Genomic DNA, 12,617 nt, shown 5'->3' with positions numbered 1-12,617 from the left:
ATGACTCCGCCGCCACTGGTGTTCGGCCACCGGAAATCTTTGCGGGGCGAGGCTAGAGCTACGGAGTAAATCAATGCGATTGCATCGGTCTAAACGAGACCCACGAACGAGGAAATACGAACGGTTAGCAATTTCCTCGGGAGCATGCCCATGCGCGAACGAACCAAAGAAATCTGTGGGGAAGAGGAGCTGCCGTCAGCTGGGAGGATGTTCGAAGGATCGAAAGTGAAATCCGCGACGAGGATTTCCGAGGATGTTCGATTGGCCACGGACAACCTACGCTCGTCGACTTCCTGCGCGGGAAAGCTTCGCAAGTCAGTGTTTAGAGAGCACGGAAATCGTATCTCGGAACACGTTCCGCGAACCGAAACGGGAATGTTTGCGGTCACTGTACCACGAACCACGAGGTGACCGGAATAGCTACCCTTCACCGAAATGCACGATCGACTTCTTTGCTCGTGGATTCGATCGAAAATAGCTGTAGGATTATTTGTCTTGAGAAAATTCGCCGAAGAAACGCACGATGACCGCTAGAAATGACCCAAATATCTACTAAACTTCACGATCGACTCCTGCGATCGTCGTAGAGCATTACTTATCTTGACTGTAATATCATCTTCGAAGAGAGTCATCCACTTTAAAGTTTGCTCGCCACGGGGGATCTAACGGTAAAAAAATAAGGTTCCTAAAAGTACGCTCCACCGCAGTGACGAACGAATACGATTCGTGTACGATTGCCTGTGGTTTCCGGTTCCGTTTAACCATGGAAATAGCCGAGAATGGTCGCCGATTGTTATCAGTCGTTCGTCCGTTTCGTTGGTTGATTAGGCGATCGACGGGCGGGCGGAGTCCCGAGCTGACAGGAAATTGTACATTTTTGCATAATCCGTCGCGTTCCCAGTGGCCGGGATCCGTGATTCGTCAAATGAATTATTCATCGGGGGTGATTGTCGTCGACAGCTGATACACGGCCGGACGGTCGCAGGGACGTTGCCGGAGTTCTTTCGGACGCCGGACGCCGGACGCTTACCGTGCTCGCGCTTTGGTAGCCTGTTCACCTGTAATTTCGCGCAGATTGCCCGTCACGATGAATCAATCCGCGGACACGCAGTTTTTCCGCGAACCTAACGGAAATAAATGTTCCGCAACGGTACGTGTCGATCGCGTCCACCGAACGAAACGGCCGGCGATTAGACGGAGAGAACCCGTCGGCGTTCCCAACGGTGCGCAGCATCTTTTCACTCATTTACGCGTAATAGCGTGTTCTTATGCGGCCCGGAGACTTTCTTGCACGGTTTATATGGGCAATTAAGACGCGGAGGTTAGCATCCGTTAGAAAGTTCTTCGGGAGCAATTTGTAGTAATGCACTTCCAACCGTAATTATCACCCGATACGGAACAATCGCGAAATGGATTATTACCGCGGAGTAATTATCGCGCGCATTAACCATGCTTCATTATCGGCGTGGCTCTCCTGCGATCTGGACCAATCAACGATAAAACTTGCGTTCTATTTGCGAACCGCCAGGCTCCGACACTGTAACAATTGGAGGATCGTTAGGACAAAGGCCGTTCTCCGCAGGTGGTTCATTGTAATCTTTTCGAGTGTTCCTCAACCGTTTGCGACCAACGGTTCTGCGTCCGGACAACTATATACATTCGATTTCCTTCCAGTAGCTAAATTAATATCATCGCTCTTATAATTATTCTCGGACGGAGCTCGTTTGGCTAACTTTATTACCGGTAATTTGCAAGAAGCGTAATCAATTATTGGCGGTGATCAAATAATCCTTCCCCTGAACGTGCACTGAATATCACTGATTGTAATTAAATTACTTCGATAATCATTCCTACGAGTCTCGCTCGTCGTTACACGGCGAGGAGTTCGAACCGCGTTGAACGTAAGCACGATTTGAGTAAATTAGGGAAATACCATGTTACGCCACGTCGAAATCAAGCAACATCGATGCCGGTGCCAGAATGGAAAGCCGAGAACGCTTTAAACCGCAAACGGTTGGAGCGTCGGGGAAATATTACGCCGCGCCGAGTTCTAGGCGCAAATTGGCTAACGCCTCGAACCCGCCGACTGGCCGCAAGTTTTCCTACGTTTTTCCCATGTCGGAGTGAAATATACGGTATATGAAATTACCCTACCGCGAGCCGCGCTCTCATACGCGGCGACCGTTTATCCCGGCGATTTATGTCGCGGCATTAGTTATATTGAAAAGTTCGCCGACGCCGATGTTTACTTAAATTAATCGCCGCAATTAATTCCGTGGTCAACAGTGATCGGTGACCCCCGCCGGCAATCAACGCGTTCAAGCCGTTTCACAGAGAGATTCCAGCAAAGTGGTATTTAATGAACAGGACGGAGAACAAACGAGGCTGCGCCGGGAATATCGAGCACCGCGGCCATTCGCGGGCCCCTCTGCTCCTGGTTTAACAGCTTCTCGTGTATCGAGCCGCCATTACCTTAATATACGATTATTACCGTTCCAAGGCTCGCGGCGAGGAAGCGGAGATCTCACTTTTCGAAAAGCTCGCCGGGCAATGAACAGGGGAACGCGAGGAGGCCAGAAGACGCCAGGCTGACCTGGAACGTTCCGCGGGACGCCGCTGCGCACTTCGGACATTTTTACGGCGTACAGGAGACCGCGAGCAAACCGCGACCCGGGGAAATTCAGAGTTCGTTGGACTCCGTTCCTCGATCCGCGAGGACCGCGCCGAGGATGGAGTTTACCAGACAGATGGTTCACAAGTAAGACCGCATCAAGGGAGATTCTTTCGAACCGTGGACCTGTTCATCGCGTGTATAGACTCAATTCTAAAGAACCTCCGAGTTTCATATCGAGTTCTCGACCACTCGGAAAGAAGACACAACCATTTCCATGTTGATAATGTCAAAAGATCGAGGATGAATCACGTGAAATCTGTATGTTTTTATGATCGTTGGTTATTACCGTAGTTTGGAAAAATCTAAATATTCCTCTCTAGCGGTAAAGCGAAGATTGATGTTCGTTTAACGAGTGAAATCAAATATCATCGAGATAGCGTATCAATACCGTCGACAAATTGCCAGTTTGCATGCGCGTCTGCGCTCGGTGGACTCGCTGAACAGGCGAAGGGTACGCGAAAATGATCGGTAAACGTTTCACAGATTGGAACGGACTGCCGGGACGGAGGACTACGCGCGACAAGTGTCCGCGTTATTAGAGGAAACGGTGGAGCCGGCGCATTTCAAGCTGCATTCTATGCCGGCCGAGAATTCGATTCCCGACGGCGGCAGGCACAATAACCCCTGGGGATATCCGCTGTGGTACAAGGAGCCCCATAAGACGCCGTTAGTATTAGTATTCCGTCGAGCGGTTACGTCATTCGATCTATTCCGTCACCGATGGGATTTCGCGACGCGTCCTCGCCAAATGGGATAGAGACTGGATATATCGGCGGTAATGGGTTCCTCGTCCGCTGGACGAAGAATAACGACGCCCCTTCTTTCGTCGTCTGTCGTCTGTCGTCTGTCGTTTGTCGTCTATCGTCGCCGCGATAACAGGATCAAAGCGGAACGACCCGAAAGGATCGATCCTTCGAGGGTCTAATTTCTCTTTGCTCCAACGGAAAGCTCTCCTTCCCCTGATGAAACGATGAATTTTCAGGTTAGCTCCGGACGAGATTCGGAAACTCCTGAGCAACGAATCGAGAGGAGGGAAAGACATCTTCGACGAGGAATATTCGGAGGAGGATTCCAGCGAGGAATTCACCGACGAACAGGAGGATGCAGATGATTCCGTTTGGAGAAGCGCGGCCAAGGAAGAGGAATCGGCGTTCAATCTGTCGTCCGGTGGTTCGACGGAGGCGAAAGACACGGACGATGCTTCCTCGGACGCCGCGAGCGACCGACTCCCGTTCCTACGCACCCAGGAAATAAATCGAAAACAACTGTAACGTCGTTTCGTAGCGAACCACCTTATTGGAACGTGTAACTCGAGACGTGTTACGAATAGCAATTCTAATGCCATGAATTTGATTAACGAGAGTAATTAAGAGAATCGATTAGACTCTCATATAATCCGACGCTCGGTGAACTTTCAGTGAGGTTGCCGGTCTACACCAGGACACGGATCTTTTCAGTTTTCCTCTATGAAGGCGAATACGGCAATTAACGCGCGATGCCTATTAATGAATCAGCCGTTATCACGCGCTCGCGCGCGCGAGCATCGTGCAGGAGGAGATTCATTCGAAGCGCTAATTAGGAGCGCCGGTTATTATTCGGTTGCATAAGCTGTAATTAGTAGCTACTAGACTGCCGTGAATCTAACGCGGCTGGAGGATGCATTAATTAATGTTAAGCAGGGGAAAAAGGACGAGGAACCCGGCGAGGACAAGATAGGGCGAGCGGGATACCCGGAAATTCCGCGATCAGTTCTTCCGGCCGTGCATCCGAGCCTCCAGATGGAACGTTCGATTTAAAAGACGCTGTCCGTTCAGCGGGAACGGATATTAAAAGCGAAACGTCGGCGTATAATCGAGACTATAAAGGAGCTGGTAATAGTATACTGAGCGAGGCAACGGCGAGGCAACGACGAGGGGGGTTCAACGTGGTTTCCCGTTTACTAGAAGAGGGTGGCATTATCCGAAGCGTTCGCATTGTTTTCGGTTCAGTGGAAATGCGAGAGGGCGCGGGATGGGGTCTGGCTCTAGGCTCTTATCGATTATTCCGTCTGCCACGGGAAAGACGTTTCCCGTGTATCCTTGGCGCGATCGAAAATTAGATTGTTCTATCAGAGAGCCACCGCGGAGCCGGGCGGCAAAGGAAGCCGAGCCAATAAATCCTGGCGAATCGGAGGGAAATGAAAAAAGAAAATTGGAGCTGACGACGGAAGGATGATTGATCTGCGACGGAGACACGCACACACGCGGTGTTCGTCCCGTTGATTATTCGGACAACTCTCGCGCGACGTGTCTCGTTATATACATTGATTTATTTCTTCGTGAAACTATACAGAATGGTCCACAGCGAGTCGGAGCTTACTTAAACGAGTTAGTTTCAACCATCGAGGCCATCGGTTCGGTGGAAGTATTACGTGTAACTTGGGCGCACCGGATAAACTTATACCTGTGTCGGAAGAGGGCCATTGCCGGATAAATACTACACGCGATCGAGTCACTGGAGCTCTCGGCGATACGTAAATCCTCTCCTGAATGAAACGTGCGCACTGTGGGATTCATTCGCAATGCAATGTCTGGTGTGTGAATGGCAGTTTCGACTTTATCATTCGATAGACGCGTCAAACTCTTTCTTCCTTTCTCTGTCTCTCTCTCTCTCTCTCTCTCTCTCTCTCTTGTTGCGCGTTTACCGAGGTAAACGACAAAGCTTCTTTTCACCCGGTTCTATTGTTCCGTGAAAACGTGGGGATTTAATGCCAGCAACCAGTCCCAAGAAGATAAAAATTGCACCATCTGTCGTTCGTTACGAGGAATTCGCTTCCTTGTACCATATACCCGTTCCTTGTACCTAATCAAGGCTATAGAAGTACAGTAAAATATATATATATATGTAGATATATATGTGTGTATATATCCTTTTATGATATAACGCGTTCGTTCGCCCTCTGTACTCCGCGCATAGTACGAATGGTTGTTGCGATTTCTGGAGCTCGACGCGACTAACTCCCGTCGGACTGATACTTTCGAGGCCTTCCCTAGGTCTTCTTCCACGAGTAGTACATCTCCAGTGGTCGGTTGACTCGCCAGAATTTGTCGTTCACCTGTCGTAACGTTTGCGAGCCGCTCAACACTACCAGCTGACCCGAGGACGGCGCTATATAGATACAGAAATTTAATAGCCTATCCGATTCGGACAACTCTGTGTCCAGATCCAGTGTCAGTCTCATTGCCAGGTACTTGCTTAGGTGATCCACTGGAAAGATAACTTTAAGATAATTTCCGAACGATCAAAACAGTCTAAACTCTATCAGCCAAAGACGGACAAAACGTCCTCCAATACCTGTCGCGTTCGCTGTGGTTTTGATATACCGAATGCTATTCTCTTTCAAAGCCTTTATCAAGGAATTGTCGCCTGCCATCTCCGTCGGGTGGGGCTTGAAGACTAATTCGATCTCGTTCAGCATCAAGGGTTCGCTGGGTCCCTCTCCCTCTGTGTCTACCATCGAGTCACCGCCTCCGGTCTCCGCTTCCGCGCTAGAAGAATCGTTCTCTGAGTTCTGCAAGCTTTTCTGCCGCTTGGGAGGTTTGGGTATCTGATTCGCCGGGTTGGGCGACGGCGTAGTCGAGTTTCTGGACGTCGTGCCTGAAGCATACAAACGATCAGTTTCGTTTTTGTCAGGCCAATCGGGTTGGCTCGATCTCTCGCTGGCGATGTTACCGGAAACAGCAGGGCTACTCGCAGGTTGGGAGACGCTATTCGAATTTTGAGAATTACCCCCGCTACTATTGTTCAGAGGCCCGGTGGCGCTCTGCGAGGAGTCGCTTTGATTAGCAGAGTTTGCTGCGTTCGGCGTCGCAGGCGCACTGGCGTTCTGTGAATTGTTGTACGAGGTCGCGTTACTGGCGTTCTCAGACTCGTTTGCGTTTTTCCTGGACCGCTGCGGTCTATTCTGACTTTGCAGCTTAATGCCTTCCGTTATAGAATTCACCAGTGCAGCCTGCGAATGGGACTTGTTCAGTTTTGCCAGCACTCTTTCTTGGTGTGCCTCGTATTCGTCTCTGCTGGGGTATATCTTTGAGATCAGCAGGTCAAAATTGGGGTCCGGCCTGAGAGATCTTTTCGAAACCAACTTCTTTCTGCACGTGGGACATTCCTGCGAAGAACAATACGGTTAGACTTTTCTCTGAGGCACTGGGACGGTCTTAACCTCTACCAGTCGCAGAACCATTACAAATTGGAATCCCTAACTTCTGATCCGATTTGAAACTTCATTCGAAGAAGCTCCATGCTGATATATAACTTCGTGCAAAGTGGACATTCCAATGCATTGACTTGTAACACAACAGTCAACAGAATCACTTTCAATATTGAAAGAAAAAGAAGCTCAGTTCCTATTGTTCAACGATCGACAGAGTACCGAATTTCGAGAAGACAAACAGAAACGTAACAATGAAACGCAACAACGTATTTACGACGCACTTGAAAAAGCGCGCTAAAATCGCGACAACTGGCAGAATCGCGTATCGACTACGATTTAAACAGAGCCATTTATTAAATTTCCTAGTACTCGATGAAATCAACTGAAGCCTCGATCTGGAAATATTTCTGCCCGACGATACAGTGAAAGAAAGATGTACACAATAAATACGGGAAAAGAAACATCGGCGTGAGACCCCCCGGGGTGCGTTGGCGTTTATTTGGAACGGAAGAGAAAGCTTTCGGAGGAATTCCACGACGCCGAAGAATGAGGAACAGGAGATTACTGTGTCACGGCGATTCTAGTAAAATCACGTACCTTATTACCGCTTCGTAGCGCCGTAATGATACAATCGGAACAGAAACGGTGCAGACACTCTTTCGTGGTCATCGTCTTTTTGAGCATGTCCAGGCAAATTGGGCACATCAGCTCGCTGTGCAAGCTCCGCGGACTGACCGCGATCTCCGTGTTGTCCGTGATCGCATCCTGAGGCGTACGATGAAGTTCGTACAACGATAATTCCCAAGTTTTGTTCAGTCCGACCTGTTCCGCGGACGCCATCTTGACTACATACAAGCCGTCAGCTGAACCTTCCTGTACACATACAAACACACACACACACACAAATTACGAACGCCGGTGTAGTCATCTCGCAGCGAGAGCCGACACTTTGATGTTCGCCGCGGTCGATAAGGAAATCTCGTTTACGTTCGTTGCCTTGCTATTCGTCGAAATCGTTATGAAAATTATCAATTTTTTCAAATTAGACGGGCATCGCGTGCTTCCCCGATTCAATTAACAGCCTAGCATCCCCTAAAATAAACGAAAGCCAACGTTCGCACCCCGGTTAAGAGAATACGCGACGAAATCGGGTTTATTCCGTGCACGATTCGCAACGACGAAGGAGCAGGGAAAATATGCAACAAACTCACTGGAAAATAAAGAACCGCGAGGTATAAACGACCGGAAACAAGCATTCCGTGGAGGATCGAGTTTCCACGAAGCCGAATAATCAATATCCATTACTATAAAGCCAGTTATTTAAGAATATAAAAGTTAAGTGGTACACGCGCGCGGTTATTAACGATCAACATCAACCAGCTAGAGAATAATCGATTAATCAACGTGTCGATAAAGTAGGTAACTGGAATTAAGTGGCGGGACGTTGAAAGGCCCCTAATGAACCGTAATAACTTCATAAACCAGACGAGCGTCTAGACGCCTTTCTTTCGGCCGTTCTCGTAAATAAGGCCAGCCTGGGAACAGTCGAGAGACAACATTTTCACGTGGATGCGCACTGGCGAGATCCGTTGCCGGTGAATAGAAAAGAAAAGTTCGGCTCGCTGGAGGTGGGAATCGACATAAGCGTAGGCAAAATATGTTTCCTCGGTGTATATAATATAACGGTATGTAATAGATGGGCGTAGGCTCCGTAGGCCATTGCCGCCGTACGCTGGATGCTCCGTGGATAGGCTGGATGCGCTGGATAAGGGTACGTTTACAGCGGAGCTCGGATATTCGATCAAACTGGAGATCGGGCCGAGGCGTACAAATACGTGGCTTTCTTTCACCGTAAAACCGTTTCGATTGATTAACTCTTCGCACCGGTACACCACCGTAACGGTAACTTTCATCAACATCGATGTACAACATTGAAAGCCGCGGATGAATAAATTCATTATCCGAACGACGATGGATCGATCCGCGCGGATTTTTCTGTTACAGCGTTTGAGACGTTGACGCGGGATTCGGTTTCTTGATTTCAACCGTTGAACGGATAAACGGACACTTTCGATTGTTGGGAGTTGATTCGATCGGCGATCTCCGCGAAAGTTTGGACGACTGAAACTACGCGAGTTCGTAATCGTGCGAACTTAGGGGGGACGCGTTGAGGGAAACTATTCGATTACCGTCCCGTTCGACACAGAGCCGTAAACGTACCCTAACGCCTCTTCCGAAGGGAGAAACGGCCGCGCTGAGAGAGACGCGTCCGCGATCTTCCAACGGCGAACTAGACCGGCGAGACCCGCGCGCCGGTTTTTTAGTGACCCTAACTGTAGATAACCGTAATTGCGTCTGTCGGTACTTATCGGGAAAACGTGTTTTATCACCCGGCCCAACAAGGCCTCCCCTGGAATACGCGCGGCTAGAACGTTCATTTTCAATCACGCCGCGAAACATTATCCGTCTCGGATCGGTCTCCACCTCCTGGCTCTCCGGTCGACTCCGAACGCTTCGCGGATGCTAATAACGTTAATTTTCTTGGATGAATTCTCGCGCGAGCGTATCAAAGGCCGCGCAGCCGCGAATAATAAAGGCGGAATCGGTCGGGAACACGGCCGACGCGGCGCTCGGCCGAGTAATTTGCAGATATCGCGGCGAGCCGAGTCGAGTCGACTCGAGTCGAGCGGCGCGGACCGTGGCAAGAACAAGAACAGGAAATACAGTTACCACCTAATAACACGGTGATTCTGCACCGCGCGTCGAACGATTGAGACGTCCGAGTGTCTTTTTGGGACGCGTTCGGGCGCACAACGGGATACCGTCTTAGCCGTTCGGTTCGAGGGGGAAAAAAACTGTTCAACTTTCCTCGATGAAACGTAATTCCTCGACCCTCGTTTCTGCATTTTCCACCGGCAACCGTAATTCCGAACTGCTAACCGGATGATTGCTTGGAAACACCGGGTAATACCGGCCGCGCAATTATAGTAATTCTACTGGCGCTCATCGACGGGCTGGAAACGGCGCGCCGTTGACAAAGAAGCGTGCGCGAACGTTCCGTCTCGCGGCACATTGTGCGCGAGCGGAGATGAAACGAAGTCGAATTAAATTAACTTTACGAACAATCTGTTACGGCGAACGTTAATGCGGAGCCGACTATAACGTTGCAGTTATCCGATAAATGGAAGATAAGGGAATTACTATAGCCCGGTGGTACGCGAATATGACCAGTTAACTGGTTATTTCACGAGCCGACGCGAACAGGAAGACACGAATATAAAGTGCATAGTGGATGCAATCAGGAATTTTTCGTGCGATATTAGAATGAAATGGAAGCCGGCAGATTACAGTAATTTCCCTGGCCTCCATCAGCGCGACTTGGAAACGCCATTGACAAAGCGAGCGAACGTTTTCTCTTTTCGCGTTGCGCGCGGGTAGAAATCAACCTGGATGAAAATAGTTTCACAAAAACTTTGTAACGAACGTTTACGCGGACGAGGCTGGTATGTTGCGGTTATGGGATAATTGGAAGATAAGAAAATTAACGAAGACCGGAGACGAAGAGTTAACTCGAGATATCGGACGAAGGAAACGAGCTGGAAACACGGTTCCAGCGGTAGTGGATCCAGTCACGAATTTCGCGTGCGACATTGGAACCGAATGGCAGCCGCGCAAACCGGTATCGAGGTTGAGATTGTTTATGCGAAGGTTGAGAGGCGATCCACTTTTATCGGAGCGGTGGTTTCGACGCGCGCTCGTTTCCCAGACCACGATGAAACGGTCCCGGCTTCGCCGCGTGTTTAGCGAAACGCGAGTCAACGGGGGAACGAGGAATTTTAATTCCCAGGCGTTTCGGAGCCTCGAGCCTCTAGAATTCGGCGTTCACGCGAGCCAAGTTTATGGGTCAGTCGGTGAGTGATGCGACGGACGACACCTCGTTCCACTTAGCGGCGATCCTGGTCCGTCCACTTTTTAACTCTGTCTAATTAGCCGCCTTGGGCGACCGGCGATTAACCGTTCACCCGTCCGGTTGTCGCGCTGTCACACCGAACAACCGAGCAAAGAATCCCATCCAGATCGAACAAAGTGGCAATCCTCCGCGAATTCACTCGCACGTTGCGCAATTCCGCGATTCGCGCAATTTCACGCCGGTGATGATTCGATTACGCTTTACTTCGCTCGAGCCGAGCGTGACGGTGCCTGGAATCGCGGGGAGAATCGGACGGATGGAAAAAAGGGAACTGCCATTAGCAAAAACATAGTCCGATTGCCACATTGACATGCTTTCCACTAGACGATCATTCTCTCTCCCGCGAACCTTACGTAATATTCCCGACCGCTGTGTCTCCGACGCGCTGCCTACACGCCGGGGTATATCCTCGACGCGAAAACCACGGTCACACGAGTATTATAGGTGTTACGCACGGTTGGCGAGCCGATACCGGCAACCCCCTGGCACTCGGCGTTTCTGTAACACGCATCGAGAATTCCAAATAATCTGGAATATTTTCAATCGATCGTTTCAACGCCTCGTACAGCGACCAAATGTCACGAAGAAAAAATTGTTGCCACAACAGGGGATTAGTAGACACGTTCCTCTCGACTATGTATAGGAAATGTAAAAAATATAGCGTTTTTTAACTTTTGAAAACTATCCTCGGCAAGGTAGTTTTTCGAACGTTAACGATCGCGTTACACGGGGTAACTAGGATTCTTTTGGTCTATCTCGGTGCGCGTTTTCTCGGTGGAACCCGCGCGTCTTCGTTTCACGTAAGATCGCGCGCGTGAACGCGATATCGCTGAGGGCACCGCCTCTGCCTATCGAACCGAACCTTCTCCGGCTGCGCCTCTCCACTGTAATTTCAGAACAATATCTTTTTATGCGACTACGACCCTCTTCTTCCCCCTACCACGGCGATCTGCTTCTTCCGGCTCATCACGGGGAAGCTTGTAATCTTTGGATTCCCGCGCGATACCACCGAGATCTCTGAAAGCGTTTCTAGGTAATCGCGAACTCGTTTCGAGACTGGCTGCTCTCGGTGGTCCTGGAATACGCGAAACACGTATGAAACGCCTTAATCGGTACTATATCGGTTCTGCTGGACGGCGAGGGGGAGCGAAGACCGATATCGACGTGAAAGGCGATCGATCCGACGCGCGCGGTATCGCGAACGAGCCGGTTAATAAGTCAGCGAGCATCGAAGAGCAAAAGTCGGATCCCAATTAAACGATTTTTCCAAGGAAAATCTTGCCGACAGATTCGCTTGGAACCCCCGAGCGTCAACTTCCTTCGATATCATCGGGTCGTCTTAGTTTTCCTCTTTGTCTTATCTATCGAGGCTTCCACTTGATGGCATCGCCATTTAGACTAGTTTCTTTTTATTCTGTAAACTAGTTTCTCGGTTCCTGAGAAGTTAACCCTTTGCTGTACGACAAGAGAAACTCGCGACGAGGAATTCTGGGTCAATTTAAAAGAGATCAGTGTCGTTCGTCGCATATAGATTGAGACTGTATTAAATCAATTTTCGAATCGACAGAAATTAGCTTACTCGACAGGATTCGCCGACTGGTTGCGATTCCTATTAATAGTTTGTTTGAGAAATCCTCAGATTATCGATCGAATAAACTGTTCAACAGCTACCGCCGGACGATGTGTTAATAGCAAAGTGAAACCGACGGGCATAATTGCGGAGGGTATTATGCGGCAACAGGTCAAATCGAACACGTTCCCGGCACGATAGACCTACTTGG

The 12,617-nt window shown here is 49.6% G+C and overlaps 2 protein-coding genes across 4 annotated transcripts; one reads left to right on the top strand and one right to left on the bottom strand.

Annotated features, from left to right (window-relative positions):
- Nucleotides 1-3,945, top strand: LOC116428959 (uncharacterized). The gene is made up of 4 exons (XM_076373909.1): nucleotides 1-65; nucleotides 2,501-2,758; nucleotides 3,158-3,340; nucleotides 3,657-3,945. Exons 1-4 carry the CDS (start codon nucleotides 1-3, stop codon nucleotides 3,943-3,945), a joined length of 795 nt encoding a protein of 264 aa, XP_076230024.1.
- A 1,017-nt stretch (nucleotides 3,946-4,962) lies between these two features.
- Sce (E3 ubiquitin-protein ligase Sce) lies at nucleotides 4,963-12,617 on the bottom strand. 3 transcript variants are annotated; one of them, XM_031981300.2, is made up of 5 exons: nucleotides 9,087-9,140; nucleotides 7,464-7,739; nucleotides 6,386-6,821; nucleotides 6,008-6,310; nucleotides 4,963-5,920 (listed from the first exon to the last, which is right to left on the bottom strand). In XM_031981300.2, the coding sequence occupies exons 2-5, from the start codon at nucleotides 7,704-7,706 to the stop codon at nucleotides 5,703-5,705; spliced, it is 1,200 nt and encodes a 399-aa protein (XP_031837160.1). In that variant the 5' UTR covers nucleotides 7,707-7,739; nucleotides 9,087-9,140; the 3' UTR covers nucleotides 4,963-5,702. The 3 variants fall into 3 exon arrangements, with proteins under 3 accessions (XP_031837160.1, XP_076229832.1, XP_031837158.1); XM_076373717.1 differs by lacking the exon at nucleotides 9,087-9,140 and adding an exon at nucleotides 12,614-12,617 and having other exon boundaries at nucleotides 6,008-6,821; XM_031981298.2 differs by having other exon boundaries at nucleotides 6,008-6,821; nucleotides 9,087-9,143.

The sequence above is a fragment of the Nomia melanderi genome, chromosome 14 (genome assembly GCF_051020985.1).
Source record: "Nomia melanderi isolate GNS246 chromosome 14, iyNomMela1, whole genome shotgun sequence".
NCBI classification, from domain to species: Eukaryota; Metazoa; Arthropoda; class Insecta; order Hymenoptera; family Halictidae; genus Nomia; species Nomia melanderi.
Note: the sequence above shows the minus strand (reverse complement) of the source record. Positions and strands in the feature narration are given on the sequence as shown.